Below are 19,926 nucleotides of genomic sequence, written 5' to 3'. Positions count from 1 at the left end.
TTAGGTTATTTATATGTGCTTACATGTAGAACAGTGATCCAGATCTGTTCTACGGAAGGAACATAGCACAACTTCACATTCAGTCTTCCAAAGTCTCGTTCGTCACCTGATAACGTAATAGTATCTGTGGAGGGAAGCCAATTAGTCTTTATAGAAGTAAAGCAGCATCTTAAAAATTCATTCAAATAAGGGATCTCATTAGTATGTGCCTATTTTGGAAAACTTCTCTCATAGCAAGTTTGGAATAACTTAACACATAGATTTTAAGGAAAAGATACCCAGGAAGACCTGTGGCCTGGCCTTCTATATACATCTACACATTGAAGGCCTTCAACTCTATCCCACTTAAATCTGCTGAAGTGCACTCAAAAAAGAGAGAGCATGTGCCTGAGACATTCAAGACTCACTGAGAATCTATCACTTCCTTAGATTTAAATGCTTCTGCTTTTAAAAAGCAGGCAATTTATAAACTTATCTTTCTCAGATTTCAAACACCAGTTTAAAAACAGTTCACTATTATGCTTTTACCTTCTAAGTTAGAGAGACTTTTAAAATCTCGTGTTTCTTTGCGTGACTGAAACTGGGTCACATTTTGGCTTGGATAGACTATGGATAGACTATGACTTGGAAGACTATGGATACTTCTGTGGAGAGCTGAATCATTTTTGAAAGTTTATTTTGCATTACCTCCACTTCTTCAACATTCTTTCAAAACTAAGGATATTAGGTTTGAATGCAATATTCTTGCGTAATTATTACTGTAATATGGATGTTGGATTCCAGACACTTTCCATATGAAACAGGACTACAGCTATGACCAAGCAGTCACCTTCCATTCTAGCAAAAAAAAAAAAAAAAAAGAAAACCCTAATTTCATAGTTCACTGCAGTAGTAAAACCATGATTTTTTTTTTTCAAAAGCATTAGATCTTGTGCTCCTTGAAGTCCCATTTGGGTTCACCTCCTGACAGCAGAAAGGTGCACATCTAAGACCCTTTGCTAAGTCATCTCCAAAGTGACTTGCTAACAGAATCCTTTTCCACAGAAAGCTGTCAAGAACAGTGGCAGTTTAATGTTCAAGTTTCATGTGCAAAGAGAAGTATTTTGCTACAAAGTAAGCAAGAGAACATTACCCAGACTCCTGTTACTGCCTTGTGAATCCTTCCTGGAAGAGGTGCTGCTAGGCACGCTAGAGAGGGAATCATACCTCTGGAGGAAAGAAAATAAACAAGGACACAAATAAAACACTTTAGTTCAAGTAATAGGTGCAGAAAGTCATAGAGATTCTATCATTAGGCAAACAATATGCAACTTCAAATTATTGTTTCATTCTATAGTAATCCCTGGACATAGCAGCATGGAATTAGCTCCTTGATGCAAAAAAGTAAATACAGATCTTTCTGCTCATTGATGCAGATTCAACTTCATTTCATGGAAAAGATGATTACTGAAAGAACTCCATTGTTTGTTTCTTGTATAAATGGAAAACAGATCACTTGTGTCTTCCTACACAGTGTGTCTTCCATTTTTCAACTGATCAGAAACATCACAAAATAGGGAATCACTGTCACTTGTCCTGTCCTGCCCTACAGTACGCTCAGGTTTCTCAGCAGCTGTTTAGGGTCAGAACAGTTGTAGGCAGGAGAGACATCAAGAAAGAACCTCCCGAAGTCAGTCAGAACATTGAATTTTTCCCTCCATTGAATTTTTTCTTCCTTTCAGTGCACCGTACAGTGCCCTTCAGGTTTACTCTGAAAACGGATTGTAACAGAAACAGATCTACCAAATAGTCTGAGCTTTGGGGATTAACTAAATCACAAGGAAAACATACCTTCATGAACTTGTGAGGTGGGCTTCTGAGATCAAACATTGACCGACTTACATCAAGTGATCCAGGTAGAGTGGTAGTTCTTAAATCACTAGCTAAAGTGAGAAAAGGAACAGTATAAATAACATACATGTCATTGACAGAAGAAAAAAGAAAGCAAGAAACATTTTTAAACATAAGTAGAACTACTGTTAGAGTTGAAACCTGACTGAAGCAACATCTGGGTAAGGACATGTCCAGCCCTCTCTGCCTCCCACCCTGCAAACAGCTTCCTCAAATAACACAATGGAAAGAACAAGCCATTAAAACAACTTGTTAAATTCAGTCTTTGAAATAGTCTGGATCTACTAGGTCACACTGGTAGCACTGGTAGAATAAGGAGCTTAACAGAAAGTCCCAGCATGATTTCCATTTTGCAGACGGTCAGTTTAGAACAACTCCTTCCTACCTGCATCTTTAAGAGATAGTGAAATTACTAAATACGGCATTTTCTTAGACTTTTTAAAGAAAGAAAAGGAAAAAAAATCATTTGAAAAGTGGTCTATCAGAAAGAAAGATAATAGATTTTACTTAAAACTCAAAGAAAGAATATGCAAACGAACACACACACACACAGACACACACACAACTTCTGATTTTAAACGGTTGATCCAGAACAAAAAGTTGAGAAGCCACTGGATGCTCCAGCAATCCAGGCCACCTCAAAGAAAGCACAAACAAATGCAAAACCTGCATATTGCTGAAAATTTAATTCTTGCAATTCACTTCTCCCTCATACATTAAGACATAATTCCTCATAAGTTAAGACATTATTTGACTAGAACCACCTGGTCAGCAAACAGAAGATAGTTTTTCCCCTCCATTTTACTTGCTGTCTTTTCATTTCCATCTCTTAAGTGTCTTTAAGTGCTTCTGCCTCACAACGGGAATGGTGTTTCCAGCAGATGCTTTTTTTTTTTTCTTTTTGTCTTGTCTTGCCTTTAGTTGGAGCCAGCCAGGACTGCAGCTTAGCCTGGCCTCCTTTTTATATTTTTTTTCCACAGTAGAGATTCCAGCAGCAAAAACATGCTGTCTGCTAAGCTTGGCCTCCTCTCCCCGCTTGTGCTGACTGCACATTCATGGTGTAACCATACCACATATTGGATAACAGCAAGCCTGAAAGGCAACTGCAGGTTATAGACCAAAGTAAGATCTTTGTTTTATAGCAGAGGCAGCTACCTCAGCAGCTGCGTATGGCCAAGTGGATCACATCACTCCCCTGTTGGCCTTGAAGCAATACAGGGAGCTGAAGCACTCTGCCTTATGCAGCAGCAGCAGAAAATGAAAGCTGAACTAAGCCCGCTGCTTCAGGAACCTTTGCTGGCTCCACTAAGGTCCAAGAAGTTTGTAAAGCCTCACAACTCCAAAACTGACTCCTGCTAACGTGGCTCAAAGCACTATGGTTTAACTGGCACTGAACTGGTTTAAACTGTATGTTTTCTTAAGGTAATGACATTTTTGAATATATTTGTCTTAACAATCACTTACAGCAAGCAATACTTACTTATTTTACTCTAAATAGCGAATGAAAAGCGCAGAACAAAGTTTTTACCTAAGTAGCCAAACACTTTGCAACCTTTTGCTGTTCTAGTTCCACAGCCCTTCTCTGGTTTTATACATACATACACAGTAAGAAGCGGGGACACTTCTGCACCTCCCAAAGCAAACTATCTAAAAGCTGCCATATGACACAACTTCTCATTTGTACCTGTTCTTAAGTTCTGTCCCTGGATGCTTTTGGTACTTGTTCTTCCCTCTGTACATACACTGCTCTGCCATTCCTCCACTGAACATATTACCCACTTGTTCATGCACCCTCAAACACTGCTACTGGTAGCTGTGATCTCCAGCACAACAGATGGCATCTGGTTCTGGAGAAAATTTCTGGTTTGCTAATGGGGGGCAGCTACCCCAGCTTGCTTTGCCCATTTGTCCATCCTGCTGTGATCCATGTAAATCTTTTTTAGCCCCCAAGATGGAAAGCAACAGCACTGCTGGAGCCAGCTCCGCAGATCATTTCAGCAACCCCCCAAAATCAGAAAGCGTCTGTAGTCCCCAGACCAGTTTGAGAACTGTGGTAATCAAACACATCTTCCATATTCTCATGACCTTTCTCTCTTACTTATAAATCTTGGGAAAGCAAAGAGGACAAAAGAGGAAGGGCATTGTTCTCACCTGATCCATACAATTTCCTATTATCTGCTTTATCCTGGAAGCGCCTAATGAGATCTGGTGAAACGTGGCGCTCCAAAAAGAAGGGGTTGTACACGTCATATTGGGGCCACTGGTACATGCTGCAAAGCTCTGCTTTCCGGTCACCAAATGAGGCTCTGGCAGATTCTGTGAAGCACAAGCAAACATCAAGCACAAGAGTGCAAGGTACAAAGAATCCTGCCTGGCTTCCTAAGGCAGGCAGGGCTTCCGCTGCGAAGAACAAGGCATTTCATCATGATCTGCTTCAAGAAAAGGCACTTCCCACCCCAAACACTTCTCTGCAAAACCCCTACACACACACACTGTCAGATTTCAACAGTGTCCTAGGGAAGACTGGAATTAAGTTGGTCAGATAGGTATTCACTGGAGAAGTGGGGCCATGTGTATAGACAGCCTCTGACTTCATCTGGCTTCATACCACTGGGGCATCCCCACTTGGCTAACGGGCTCCCCAAATTTCAGAGGAGTCCTACACAGACAGATCCTGCAACTTGCGACTGCAGCCCCCGTCATCCAGTTTCCACTGGAAGTCTGTCAGGGATAAAGTAACAGGTCCAAGAGCACTTGAATTATTGGCCAAGGAATGACTAGACAGGCTGGAGAATGCTTGAATCCCAGCTGTGTATGCAGTCCATTACAGCACAGCCACCCTACTTTGCTTTATTTTTAATGATTTCAGACAAAAGATGAGTGAGCAGCAGAACAGTAAAGCACACTGCTGTAGTGCTTCATTTCGTCTGCCTGGAACAAAAATAAGCCATGTACAAAAGTAAAATAGAGCCTGCAGATGTGGTGATCTGGACTCTTTTCCAAGGTCTAACATCCGCTTCCCGGTTGGAATCACCTCACCTCCCTGAACTTCAGTCTATTTGGGAAACAGTTCTTTAATCCATTTTAAAGGGCCTTCAGATCTGCAAGAGTGTTGCACCATAAGAAGGAAACCGTATTATTATAATAATATAATATTATTCCTGCCTGCAATGGCAGGAAGGGAGCGGGAGGAAGGAAGCATCAGTGGAGATCTGGGGCAGAGGGGAAAGAAGGGTAGGACTAAAACCACCCGCAAACAAGGCTTGGGAGCACTGAGTTAGTTATTGTGCAACCTGTGGCTGACTTTCTTCAGTTGTTAAACTCAAAATCCTCAAAAAAGAGCTCTAACCACGAGGGCCTAAAAGCATGTTATCAGCCCACCACATCCTTGAGGCAGCTCTAGAGAAATCAACAGTTCACAAACACTTTGGGCCCAGTTTTCAGTTAGATAACCCCAGGCATCTCCTGGCAGGACCAGGAGCCCGGCAGGAGTTTAAGTTCTGAAACACTCCAGCTGCTGGGTCACACTTCTATTTTTTTTTTTTTTTGAACACCGCTGTTCCCAAACTGGATTTATGTTACTTGGGCAGTCTATACATGAGAGAAGCTGATATAGTAGGAAGCACAAGGATACTGTGAAGCAAAGTACAATAGTGCCATGTGCCACTCTTAACTCCTGAAGCATAGCAAGAAAGCAGAGAATAGCAGGAAAAAAATGTCTTTTGAATACTAGCACATGCTGCCTATTGTCTGGAAAGAGAAAAAAGAAGTGTGTTAGTATGTTAAAATGTATCACTATACATGGAAGCCAGACTACCCTCTTTCTTTACTTCTGACTGGTCTGGATGTCAAGAATGTGTTAGGTCTTTCCTAGCCTCCAATAAATTCTTTTTACTAGAAGTCTGGGTTGCTTCAAGTGCCATTACTTGGAGTACAAGCACTGGCGTGCAGCTTTGCCATCAGTTTTATTCATGCAAGATCAGAGAGATACATAATGGGACGGAATCTTTCCCAAAGGCTCTTTGGATGTCCAGAGAGTAAAGCCACAATGCCAGTTCTAGCAAGTTCTACAGAGACATGTTTGTTTGAGGAACACTGGCAACTCTGACATTTCAAGGAACAGCATAAGATAAACAACTATTTCTGAGACCTATGAGGGACTGAGAAAACAAATCTCCCTCAACTTCTGGAAGCTGAGTAGCAGATGCACTAAACATAAAAAAAAGAGGAAGACATCATTGTGTTATAACGGGCAAAATAAGATTTTTTTCCAAGAAAATAAAGTCTTCTCACAGGCTTTAATTAGACAGTGACACTGGTTAATCTGCCCAATGAGACAACAGCATTTTCAGTCAGATTTTCCCAAACGCCCTGCACACCATTCTAGCAATACTGTTCATATCTCACCTTGAATTCCCCCAGCGTGCGAGACACCAGCCAGGTTTTTCGGCTGCACATAAGCGAGTTTGAACGGAGGGACCACAAACGGCACCTCCTGGCCATCCTGGGGCAGCTTAGACAGCAGATAATCCTCCGAGCAGCCCACTTGGCGCTTCACGGGCACAGAAGCCAACGGAGGTTTCTCCACAATAGTCGGCCTCTTTGCGGCTGCCGCTTCAGATTCCTGCGCCATGGAAACTGCTAAAAATAAAGAGCAAGGAAAACACAGAGCCCACATGTGCATTAGCTTTTGAACAATGCTGTGAACAGATCTCTATTGTTGAACAGGATCTGTGTTTGATACATTGCTTTCTGCTGCTAGTATTCATTTTTACTAGCAGTCAAGACCAACGCTGACTGCTGTATGGAAAAGATATTCATCCTCACAGCACCTGTGCTGATCCAAGCTCTTTGCTGCCCAAGCCAGTATTTATAGCTACCTTGCTCTTAAATCATTTTTTTTACTAGAGGTACACTGTACATTTGTATCATAGAGAAGCTGTGCAGACAACTAACACACCAAAAGAAAATCCTGACAGCAAATCCATGGAGCAGGGGGAATATTCTCTTTTAGAGCATTTGAAAAATACAAGACCTTTACGTGACCTTGGGTAAAAAAGCTGGCTTTTTTTTGGACAGCATTCCAGGCTGCAAGGAACAGACTTCAGACAAGTGTTACTTTTCAGTTCCAATTCCTAACACTAACAAGCATGTGTTCAATCTCCAAGTGGAGGTAGAGAAAGAATTTTGGATGCTGTAAAAAAAATGTGAGTTTATCGGGGGTGACATTGCAGTTTTATTAATGGGAATTTCATCATTAATGAAGCTGGAAGAGAAGAACTCTTAGTCAACATGATTACTGTGTTGGAACTCACGATCATTTTTTTCCTTTTCCACGTAGAAGCACCATTTGCAGCAGTTCTTTAGATATTCTTTTGCCATTGTTTCTGTGTTGCAGTTCAGAAGAAACCACCAAGATCCAGCGCTGCTATCAGCTCTGCAAAGCACAGTCAAGCAAATCATATGAGATGCAAGCAATTGCAAAATTTGCATAAATGCAATTTGCATAAAATGCAAAATTACGTTAGCCATTTAATTGTGCAACTGTTCCCTGGACTCAGTTCCTGGCTCAATGAGAGAGCCACCACTCACTTCAGCCACAGAAGGACCAGACCCAACAGATTTCTCCTTTTGAAGTAATTTTTTTTTTAATATAAAAGGCTTTTCTCCTTTACTATATTTTTATAACATATGAGACTCCAATACTTTCAATGACCAACTCAAAGAGATCAACCCCTTCCTTTTAAGGGCACTGAAACTCATCTTGTGTTTCTGTGTGCCACTGGGCCTTGCAGTTTCCTCAGCTTTGGACTTGTTTTGGTCTGGTCTTTTCAAGTTATTTGCAAGGTGTATTTTTTATTCCATTTCCCATACTCCTGTTTTCCTTATTCTACTTTATTCATATATCTACATGTCTATTATGCAATATTTCCACATACATATGCCTTTACATTTTTAACTCAGCACACCCTGTATTTCACATGTGAAAACACTCCTTATGAAGAATGCCAACATCACCCTCTTTGAGGAACTACTGCTGTCTCTTCACTGTACACACATGAAATTGAGGACCTGCTTTATTATATAATTACCAACTATGCATCTAGAGAGAGCACTGACTTCCAGCAAAATGAGGCATGCAACCTCTTAAAGAATGAGAACAAGCCTGCAACAGCTGGTTAACATTAAAAGGACTTTATGAAAATACTAACTGGCCTGATTTAAATGCCTCTATTCATGTGCTTACGTTCTCTTTTCCGAGGGACACACACAGCTGCGTTGCCTCCTGTCCAACAGTTCAACTAAGACCAGTCCTTTTGCATGTACCTAAAGTACATGAGGTTCCTTAGGGAACATACCTAAGATATGACTCCAGCTCCACAGAGGTCACAGGAAGACACCAAACAGATCATGAAAACAAGGCGAAGGGACGGGAGAGACAACAAATGGGAGAAACAGGGATAACGCATGGAGAAGATGACAGTTAGGCAAAAAGAGATCACAGGATATTCAAGGTTGGAAGGGACCTCTAGAGATCATCTAGCCCAACCTTCCTGCTCAAGCAGGCACACCTACAGCATGTGGCACATTTCTCAATCTCCTCAATCGCAGGAACTGCTCAAAGTCCCGTGCTCAGCACAGCAGCTATGGGCATCCGTGCTGTGGTGTTTCGTTGGTCCAGGTGCTCCAGGAGAGCGAGGGAACCACACGAAGGCCGTTAACGGAAATAACAGTAACTGCCAGAACCCCAACCAAAACCTTGTCCTTGGTTACACTGCAGCATCAAACACTCAGCGGGTGCCAAGCAGAGACACGAAGCTCTGGACGCTTTCACCTGAACATGGAAAAACTTTATTTCCTTAGCATTCCTGCAAAGCACCTGAAAGTCAGGTAACATCAGCAGATGTGGCCGTCTGCAAGTGAGGACCAGGCACGGCACGGAGTCCCGAGCCCTTTCGCACACTGCAGCGCTCAGCGCTGCTGTTTATAGCTATATTCCAAGCTAGGGGTTCACGGGCTCACTGCAAGCAGCAGGCTTTGAATTCATCCAGCAGGCTTTGAATTAACTTGCCAACTTCAAAATGCAAGCGTGAGATATAAGGAAGATGTACAAGTACATAACTGTTACCAAATTATTCTTAATTACAAGCTACTGTAGAGTACTAATTAGAAAGAAATTCTTAAAACACGTTCCCATTAGATCACAACCAATCACACAGCTAAAGTGAACCATTATCCTTCTGCCACAAGGCCTCAAGGAATTCTTTTTTTCCTTTAATGCCACACCCTCTGAAGAACTTTTGCTCTTTTTACCACTAGGTGACATTAAACACTTCCCGTGATTTTACCCTGTTGTTTGTGCTCACTAGACTCAAATGAACAAATTGCAGTGACCTGAACACACAAAAACCCGCAGGCAGCCTGAACACTGGTACATGTTCATGTGAAATAGCAGGGGCTGTTCAAGAGTTCCAACCTGGCAGAAGAGGTGCTAAATGTCCTCCTGAGAAAGGGACACCACTGCTCTACACACTAGTCTTGCTGATCTCTAAATTGCCACATGAGCTTAAATTTGATGCGAGATTTGTACCGAAACACTACAGAGGGGACCTCCCCCCAGGACCCTCTTTGCAGAAGCACAGAGAGGTGCCCAAAGGCTTCCCATGGGATCTTCCATGTCTCCAAAGCAAGCCTTCCCCACTGTTCCGCCCTCTGGGCCTCTCACCTTGGCGAACTGAGCAGGAGCCCAGAGTTTACTTGAAGGCTCCCGTGTGGCCATTTTCCTCCCCAGCTGTTATCAGCACGCAGCTGGAGTTAATACACATGGCTCCTGTTCATCGTGTTTAAACTGGGCTGCAAGAGCTGTTCCATTTGCTCTGTGCTTTGCAACCAAGATATGGAAGCCTCAGTGGCAGCTTGCTCAGGCAAAACAGTCTTTTGTCTCAAAACATCCAGGTTGAATTTACTCACTCTGGGAGTGAGGAAACAAAAACTTGAGTGACCGTCCAACTTTCCAGTTACATAAATTGGGGGGGTTGGGGGGGTGGGAAATGGAGTTTTTCTGCATCAGAGGAAATTCAATTCATGAAAATAATTTCTTTCCCCGGAATTGTTTAGCTGGAACTGGCCATGTAAGTGAGTAAACAAATGTAAATCATCTGTCACAAGCAGTAGCTTTTCCATCACTGTGCCGAGAGCCTTGCTTTGAAAGACAGGCGACACACTGACAGGGAGGATTTGGCACTAAGAACAGCATTCTACGTCCTTTATCTTTTTGTAATTAAAAAAAAAAAAGAAAAAGAAAAAGAAAAAAGACCAGGTTCTTTACAGCAAAACCAAGTATCCCGTGATGCTCTGACCATTCACTTCTGTTTTCATTTAACAAAGTGGGAGCATCCACACATTTCTTTCTACCCACATGCAAATATAAAAGCAATCCATCACTGCCTGTTGTGCTGCGGAGTGCAGTATGATATTGCTGTTTACTCACCCCCCTTTTACAGGCCTGGCAATATCAGTAGTGAGGTAGTATCAGTAGCAAATGGCAAAGTATATAGACACATACTTCAGAGTTTGCAGTTCTCTTTGAGCTTAAATGAGATATTTTTGAAAAGAAAAATTCCAGGAATGATGTTTACACTTGATTTTGGGCTTAAAAGGGTAACAGTGTCAAAACGGGTGCCAAAATTTGCACTTTTGTTCGTAAACACATTAAAAAAAACAGTATTTGCTAAGGGACATATCACCTAAACTCAGTCCTCCCTCCTGCGGTCTACAGCACCCCGTTTATATATATACACACACATATATATACATGCATATATATATATACACATATATATTTGGGTTTTACTTCAGAATAGCAATCCTAGTAGTAAATAAGATGGCTTGACACCCAGTTAGTTTCTTTCGTACTACCAATACAGCTAAGAAAATAATCTCAGGGAAGACTTAAGCAAGTGCTGCATGATCTTGGCAGAAGTTGATATTTGTTAAATAGTGACACTTGCCTGGGGATAAATTTACTGAATAAACCTGAACTGGCACAGATATTTCTCAGGCCCACCACTGAATTTCAAATGGGTGCTGAGCTCCTGGCAATGCCACCCGTGTTAATGAATTAGGGCTCCCAGATGTCACCTCCAAGTTTGGGGCTAAGTTTTCATTAGGCCATACAGATAGACACCATCAAAAACATAGTCCATTTTGGAGAGATGAGCCTGGGAAATGGAGTTAACCTCTCCCCCAGGGCTGAATTCTTCCCAATTTTCAGACAAAGACTGAGCCAGAGAAATGCAATCATTTGTATGGAGGTCCTGCAGCAGGAGAGGGCACCGAGCCCAGACCATACACTCCCTCCTTGAAGTTCTCTCTTTCTTGGTGTTCTTCACCCATTTCAGCAGTTGCATTGCTTTCCTCTTCCCACTGTCAACCCACGCTCTGATCCCCAGATGTTCCTCAGCTATCGTTCTTGAACACCAATGCAGAAGGGAAGCCAAGGTTATTAGAACATCGTGGAAACTACATCAAAGAAAGATTAAAAAGCAACCATGCATAGAGTCCAGGGAGTTAATCTCACTACTATTTTAACGTATTTAGATGGAGAACATAATTAGCCTAATGATTTCCAGATTTCTCTGATAGCCTGTTTGAAAGTAAGAAAGTCAGACAAACACAGGATTGAAGGCTTTAGTTCCAGATGCCTCCACAATGATTACAAGACTGAGACGTTTGGAGAATAAAGCAAATATTTTCAACAACTCATTAAATAAAAAAACCAAAAACACTAGAAAATGAATGAGGATAATACTAAAAGCTGCACACAGTCCCAACAGAAATGTCATCCTATGATGAAAGGATGTGTTTTGCAGCAAATTGGTAGGCTGCTGCATTTTAGCACGTTTAGCCATAGCACTGCTCTGTAGCATAGAGATGATCAAGTAACACATTTAAAACTACATAATAGAAACAAAGGCGAACATCTGATCTCAAACTGGGAAAACTGGCTAAGCCAGATGTTTCAAAGAGCCACCAAAAACCATTAGGAGATTTATTTCCAGCCATAAATACATAAAACACATTCTCAGATTTGTGTTCCAGAAACACCACAGCAACATTTCTAGTAGCGGCCAGTACTCACTGAGCAAGAGGTGCAAAAGAAAATACCCTGATCCGGGGAGGATCGCTTCTTACCGAGCATTCGGGATAGACTCTTCAATGACACCCGTGGCTGCAGCTCCACCAGCGGAGCCGGGACACTTTGCAGGACGTGTCCTGTGTCAAGAGCAATGAAGACATGGAAAACTCTCACACTGCAACAAAAAAAAGCAGGAAAAAATAAAAGCAAGGGAAAAAAAAAAAGTAATTACACTCTTAAAGCAGAGAAAGACTGTGCATCAGTAACCTAAATTAGATGGTGTGGATTTGAGGAAGGGCTCTGGCACTGTCTCCTGGGGTTAAGAGCCCACCAGCTTTTTTTGTGAATAGTTACACAAGGAAACCTGCTAACAGAAACAGATGGTTAAAAGTTGCTAGGAAAAGCATCACGCTCCGTGATGCAAGCAAACCACTAACCGTCCTGGCGCAGGAAGAGCCTTCCTGCTTGGCAAATTATGGCTTAACAACCCTTGGGTAGGGGAAGTTTTACACTTTCCTCAAGCTGCTCTCAAACACAGGACAGAGAATTAAACAGACCATGGTCAAAACTAGCACGGTCCTTTCCTGCTAATTCCTCTCATTTAGTTACGCTTTTCTAAACTAGAAACACGCTTTTCAAGACCAAGAGGACTTTTTTCTTCTCCTGTTCTGACCTCCTAAGTTACTAGCATCTCATCAGCTACCCTGGTATTACAACATAGCAGGTTATGCAGGAATATTCCCATTTTTTACATAAAGACCAGAGAAGTAAAGAACCTACCTGAACTATTTCATACCATATTCTAATAACTAAACATATTCACCGTTAATATCTAAGCCTATTTCTATTTCAATAGATAGATTCAGATCTACATTGTAGTTCTCAAAACATCACCCCACTTCTCCGATAGCTCTTCTTCAAGCTGATACTACACTTGCACTATGCAACCACAGCTCAGGACAAGACGGGAATATATTAATTAAAGCTCACCAGGCCAAGATCGTTCTCATTCCCACAGCACTGTATTGAGATCCCAAACTCTGGTTTGGGTCCAGCATTGTCTTTATATTCCCCACAGGACTATGAGCAAGTGGAGATGAGATGGAGGATTTGAAACTACATAGAAAGCCTGCCTAGACCCTCTGGTGACTGCTGGGGCATTCAAGTGGGGTATTATCTCTAGGAGGTAAAAGACGAAATAACAGCTGCACACAACGCTTAAAATATTTGCAAACAGCAGGAGCACTCAGCATGCAATTATGCTACAAAAATATTAGTTTCCCCCCCGAAAAAAATCTTTTGCAAGCTTCTTCTGAGGCACTGAAACCAGCTCAGAAGTCAGACCTCAGCTGAGCTGTTGTCCTAACAGGAGGAGAAGGATAAATGACCTATTTTCGAGGATAAATGAGCCGATCTGCACATTCTCGTGCCCAGAAGGTGTAGATAAACCCTCAGATAAACCTCATAAACCCTCAGATAGAGGAGCTGGTTTGCACGTTCTCGTGCCCAGGTGCAGAAGCTCTATCTGCAGAGGAACGGGCACGTGGCTCGACGCGCGATGAGGCGGCCTATGCCCCAGGTGCGGGGGTGTCCCCTCGCACCTCGCCCTCCTCCGCTAACGAAGCTGACCTAATTCGCACCCCTCTTCCCAGAGGCCTCAGAGCGAGGCGGCCCGAGAGGCCCTTGCGCAGCCCCGCCGTCGCCTCCCTCAGCCCGGCAGCCGCTCCTCCGCAGGGCTCCGCGCCGGAGCAGGCCGAGAACCCCTCAGCGCACCCGTGTCCGCAGCCCCGGCCCCGAACCGGGAGAGAGTCCCGCAGCAGCACGGACGGCTGCCGCCGACTTCCCTGAGGGAAACGTGGCCGAGCAGGTGTGGGGCCGCTGCCTCCGCTCGCCAGGCAGCCCCTGGAGAAGGGAACGCGCCCCTGGCAAGAGCGCACCAGCACAAGCCGCTCTTCTGACACGGCCCCCAGTGACATCCCGGCTCCGACCTGGCTTTATAAAGCCTTGCACCTGCAGCCCTTAAACGCAGACTTAATCCGAGCCTGCCCCAGGATGCTGAAGATTAATAATGTCGTTTACGAGGGCCAAAAGCACAATTTTCATAAATCCAAGCCAATTTTTCTCAAGCAAGATTTATGTTTGAATTAAGAAGAGAACATTATAAATCCATCCCATGATAAAGCTTAAAACTTGGAGTTTTCATATGCTGCATCCCTTATGCTCTGGGCTGTAATAGCTGATAGAGATAGTATTACTTCCTAATGCTGCATTAGGCAAGTAACCAATTCGTCCAATTACTGTACTGACATCACCGTTCCTGTGAACTGTAGATAAATTTACTGACTTGGACAAGGCTGTACAATATGGTATGTATTGGGGCAGTAAATATAAACGAATAAATCCATTATGTTGGACTGCAATCTGTTATGTGGGGCTGTTTGGACTCAGATGGAAAACAGCAAGAAAAGGAGTTGAAGTCAGGACACCAGAGAAGAAAACTTAGAGACCGAAATCTCTGTAGAAAGAACTTGGCTTCTGATGAGAACACTGAAGGAATTCAACATGAGATAAGTCCTTTGCTCTAAGCAGATTAGGAAAAATCACTGATGGGTGCTTTGTAACCTAACTGAAAAATGAAGAACTTTCTTTTTATACATTCTGTGTCAGTCTTTAATCTTTCTTCTTTTCTCCTCTTTGTGAGCACAGAAAACACACAGACACACACGCAATATCCAGACAGATCCTGAAAGTATTGCTTCTTCTGCATATTGTAAAATAGTCCAAAGAAAAAGAAAGCCCAAATAGCTCTGCATAGGAAAATATTGTTTAACTGACATTAATGCTATTCTAAAAGAACCCTGGTGACTTCTAGAAATCAAGATAGAGAAGAATTTTGTATACATACACACACGTACATCTGCGGTTTCGTTTTAGGCAAAGTACTTTTCTGTAATCAATAATTATATGCACAATTGTATTTCATGATCATGATTCAGGATTAAAAACAATTAAAAACCCCTTCAAACTAGAGGGTTTCCATAGGAAGAAGATGCCCTTTCCAGCAGTTCTGCTCCTCATTGTCACACTAAGCCATCAGTTACAACATTCTGGGGGGAGGAAGGAGTTACGTATATTGTATAAATCAAGGATGAAAGATGGCCGAGATTAAGAAGGGACACAGGTGACTCCAGTACATCTCATATATGAAAACAGATTAAATGAATCACTCGAGAACAGGAAATGGGAACAGATCTTAATGAATTCAAATCCAAACCAGATTGGGAATACGGCTCTACGGCGCATACACACTAAGCACAGGAAGCTGCCTAAACACACATTAGAATAAAAACCCAGGAGAATCCTGTCTTTGTAACATTATTTATTTATTTATTTATTTTGCTTTAAATCCACCTGGGCAAGAGGCCCACAAACTCTTCAGCAGCCCAATGTGCTCTTCAGAGAACCGTGCTGGCTGCAGGACTTGGCAACTGCCTAAATTTGTAGGTAAGTGGTAACCAGAGAGCAAATAAAATAGGTATTTTAAATTTATTATATCTAGACAGTAGAGTAATCCAGGAGATGTCAGAAGCATCCTAATTTTAGTGGAGCATTTGGCAACCCAGTTACCGTGGCCAAATACTCCATGTAGCACGGCTGGAGGGCTCTGTGAACAGAGGTCTGCAAAGAAATGAAATTTCTTTCACCATGAAATCACCATTCCCTCCTTTTTCCCTCTTCCCAGCAAATTCCCGGATATTTGCTGGAAGAGGTACACATCTACACCACGAATATACTTTTTTTTTCTTCTTTTTAATCCTGTCGAATTTAAAACAATGCTGTACATGAGATTTTGACCTATGATTTCACACACTGGTGAAAGCGGATCTGGAATACCTTATCATGGAACTGAATGAAAGCCAGGATGATTCAGGGAGAACTTCTGGGTTTAGTCAAGGAAGATTTATTGCTTTGGTCACCGCTGAGCGGACAGACAACCTTAAGATTAGGAAAGGATTCTCAGCCTAAGAGGCAGACACAGACAATTGCATTTTCCAAAGATAAAAATAAGGAAAAAGAAATATCTAGAAAGCTTTGGGTTTTGCTCTACCATCAAATGAAACCAGACTTTGAAGTCCTGAGAATTGCTGTTGTCTCCTGGAAGCTCAGAGAACACTATGACCTTTCTGAACTTAAGAAACTCTCAGAAATAGGAAGCACAATTTCTTTTTGTTCCATCAGGACACTAACCACAGAGACACCATGAGCTCAACCACATTTAAACCTAGTTCTGACTAGCCCTCGTCTCTGCAGCATGGCAAAGCCCCTTGCCCAGGACAGGGCACGTTACACAAGTCTAACTGCAGGTTTCCAACTCCAAAACATAGGCGCCAGAATAATTTAAGTACCTATGAGGTTTTGAGGCCACTAGGGCACGGTTTTTGTGGCTTGCTTTCTTGGACTTGAGTGCAGTTTTAGCTGCCAAAGCAGCCTCTCCAGAACTTGCTCTTTAAGGTCAGACCCAAAGCTCACTGCAGTGTCCAGCAAAATCCTACACACCAAGGGCCTAAGTTTGGGGCCTAATTATCTGTTCCATCCAGTGGGAGCATGACCATTACATCACTGGAAAACAAAACTTCACAACAGAGTCACCAGGGTACCATTTACAGGAAAGATAAGCAACATATTTCTGACGTACTTTTTTTGCTTTGGCAATGAATTAAATGTAAACCTGAGTTGTGATGACAGGCAAATAAACATTTGTACCAAAGTTAAGAGAAGTGTCCTCACTAATTCTGCATGGTTTGATGTATTAATGCGATTAAGAGATATTATGCAACTCAGATATGTTCAAATCAAACCCAGGATTTCAATCTCCTCCCAGATGAGGCTCCTCTGAAGATTCATTCCAGCCACCAAAAGCAATCAATAGAATTTTTATTCTCTATAATCATTTTTTTCTGAGGAGACTGAATAGTGTTAATAACCAGTATGGCAATACAGCTTAGTAGCCCAAGTTCAGTCTGCTTTTTCTAAAGTCAAAATCAACTTTGCCTTTCACTTTAAATAAAAAGGTATCAGAAGTTTGTTGCTGACAGAGTTTGGGTGTTGTCCTACTTAGATTAGCGAGAGGATATTTACCAGATTTGAGGTATCTCAGGAGATTTAAAGCAAACAAGAGTAGTTGTATTACAAAAATAAAGGAAAGCCCAGAGAGGGGAACGCTAGGTCTGGTTAAACATCATAAAAAAATAAATAAATAAATAAAAATAAAAAAAAATCACTGAACGAAGCAAATGACAGTGTTATCATGTTGTCATTTTGAGGAACAAACAAGCTCCTAAGTCAAAGGGTGCAGCTGGTGGAAACCAAAGCTGGTGAGAGAGGTTCTGCAGGCCCAAGCGGGCGGAAACCCGGCTTCCTGGTGGAATTTGCCCTTCCAGCTCAGGCACGGCGGCCGCGCGCCCGCACGGGGCAGAGCCACGGCGGCTGCGCTCTCCTTGCTCAAAGGGGTGGCTGCTGCTGGAAGGGGCAGCTCCACTCCCCGATCAGACGGAGAACTAAACCACTAAAATAAACATAGACAGACAGACTGACAGAAAAAAAGGTCCCTTTCCAGAGGCAATCCATAAGCACTGCGGATTAAGAGCGATGCAAACACAAGTCTCAAACTTCCAATCTCAGGATCAAGGGAGGCCGGGCAAAAGCAAATGAGCCAGGAGGAAACACAAGCGAGGCACTGCCCTGATCACTGGGCTCAGTCATGGAGACTGGAATTTTGGCTCTTTCCTCGAGCACAGAGCGGGCACAGCCTATACACATGTGACAGCTGAACAGCACTGCCCATGTCCAGGCTGTGCAGCACAACAAGAAAGAGGATTTAATCACCTGGGGTTCACCTTGCTCCATCTCCTGAATTAACTACAGGAAAGGGCAGTGGAACTGACGGGACATCTGTGGATCCAACACATTCTCTGCGTGCAGTGTTTTTAGTAAATGTGATTTTCATATGCGTTTTCAAAGTGACACTTTAATAATAAATATATTTTTCTTGTAATTCAATATGGTTTAGCCACATGCTTTCTGCAAATATGTGTTTTAATATTTAATGTGCATCTGGAAAAGAGACCAGAAACCAAGGTTTCCCACTCCTGGATTCATGCCCTAACCACTGTGCTAAGATCACAGCTCACCTAATGAATATTTCTGTATGGGAAGTGATAGAGTTTCAAAAGCAAGGAGGTGGAGACCACCAGCCCAGGACAGCACACAGGTTTATGGCTTGAGAAATGGAAGATGCACACCGTGACCGAGGCTATTCACAGCTGGCTCCCACACATGACCCTTGAAGAAAAAGCAAGGTGAGGAAGGGCAAGGAAAACAAAGAAAGAAAGAAGAAGAGAGACAGATAGAACAGATATTACAATATATTCCCCTTATCCGATTGTGCTGTGAAATGGGCCCTGATCACGTAGGTGCCATCTGAAGACTGATGAGCTCTCCCAGTGCAAAACATCAAGGTCACCTCACTTGTGGCTCTCAGGACAGCGCAGGGCCCCAGCTAATCAGCACTGGCAGAAGTGAGGCCCACCAGGACCTCATTTTCAGGCTTCACTTGGGGGTTTTTACTGGAGAAAACAGGACCTCCACAGAACAGAGACAGGGCTGGGGTCTGAGGCTCCTGCTCTGGAGAGCCGGAGCCTTCAGGACTGGTTAGATGCCCAGCTTTTAGCCCAAGCAACTTCACCAAGGTCTAGTCCTCGCTGCACACAGCTGCGACCACCCTAACCAGAAGTGTGAATTTGAGGAATATCCCCAACGTTTACGTCTTCATTCCTAACTAGTGAAATGCACCTCATGAAGCATGAGGCATGTTTCCATATTGAAGGAGAGTTACAAAACTGGTTTAATTTAAGTAGGTCTTTATTTTAGGCTACTTAATGACCAGAAACCTCTCAGCCACCTAGAAAGTCAACAGTAGGTTAAGAAAGTACAAGCTGGCTTTAGAATAGGACACTCCAAAACTGCTTCTAGCCACAACTTCTTCTTTGACGTCAACATTCCCCTTTCCCAGGGCAGGTTATAACCTCGGTACATACAACGTATTTTCCAGTGCCAGTTTCACCTAGTAAAGAAGGGAAACTCCAAGTAACCATGTTCCCAACTCCTCCTTGACCTGTGCCTCTACCCCAACACTAGGAGCTCCTTCACATGGGAAGCCCCTTCACATGCCATTGCTTCTCTGGTATCACAGAGCCTAGGTGCTAACTTACACAGGGTATTTCCATTTTATAGGCACATTTCCTCACAGCAGTCCCAGTTTGAGACCATTTTAAACACAGCTTAACCTTGGACACCATTTACATGATGTCACAATTTTTGTAAATGGTGAACACAGTAACTGGTTCAGCTCAACACAGTGACTACATTTCTACTCTCCTCCGTTTCTCAAGGTCTGCCATTTGATAACAACCACCACCTGGAACCAACCCTTGAAGCACACAGCCCCATTAACACAACCGCAGCCATAAAAACCTAAGCCCAGAAGGCGGCCACAAGACCCAGCTGGCTGCCCAGTGCCTCGCGCTGCCCACCGAGCTGCCCCGTCCAGCGGCACCTCCTGCAGCCACGCACGAGGGCTCAGGAGCCGCTCGCAGGACGCGCTCACGTCCTGGCGGGTGTCGCCCACGCCGCCCCGACTGTCACCAGAGCCCGTAGGGACATCCCCATCGCTGCGGCCACGCAGCCCCTCACCCGCACGGAGGCGCCGCCGGTGGCCGGGGCTGCCGCGTCGCCCCGCGCTCTGCCCCTCGAGGCGACCCGGGGCCCCGCGGCCGCTTCACTTACCGCCGCCGCCGGGAAGCGCGGCGCCGGGAGGCGTCCGCCCCGCAGCGCCTCTC

At 43.5% G+C, this 19,926-nt stretch overlaps 1 protein-coding gene across 3 annotated transcripts in view; it reads right to left on the bottom strand.

Annotated features, from left to right (window-relative positions):
- TC2N (tandem C2 domains, nuclear) overlaps positions 1-19,926 on the bottom strand; it is a 35,597-nt gene that overhangs the window by 7,810 nt on the left and 7,861 nt on the right. The window contains exons 1-8 of one of the 3 annotated variants that reach the window (XM_026046855.1): positions 19,874-19,903; positions 12,085-12,203; positions 7,206-7,327; positions 6,298-6,531; positions 4,042-4,206; positions 1,831-1,922; positions 1,133-1,208; positions 24-124 (exon numbers count right to left, since the gene is read on the bottom strand). In XM_026046855.1, the coding sequence (XP_025902640.1) occupies positions 24-124; positions 1,133-1,208; positions 1,831-1,922; positions 4,042-4,206; positions 6,298-6,531; positions 7,206-7,272 (735 nt within the window). In that variant the 5' untranslated portion in view covers positions 7,273-7,327; positions 12,085-12,203; positions 19,874-19,903. Of the gene's footprint in view, positions 1-23; positions 125-1,132; positions 1,209-1,830; positions 1,923-4,041; positions 4,207-6,297; positions 6,532-7,205; positions 7,328-12,084; positions 12,204-19,873; positions 19,904-19,926 lie in introns of those variants that run through there. The other 2 variants (XM_026046840.1, XM_026046847.1) reach the window with 2 other exon arrangements.

The sequence above is a fragment of the Nothoprocta perdicaria genome, unplaced genomic scaffold (assembly GCF_003342845.1).
Source record: "Nothoprocta perdicaria isolate Ctin4 unplaced genomic scaffold, notPer1 scaffold_108, whole genome shotgun sequence".
Taxonomy (NCBI): Eukaryota; Metazoa; Chordata; class Aves; order Tinamiformes; family Tinamidae; genus Nothoprocta; species Nothoprocta perdicaria.
This window is presented reverse-complemented; position numbering and strand designations above follow the sequence as displayed.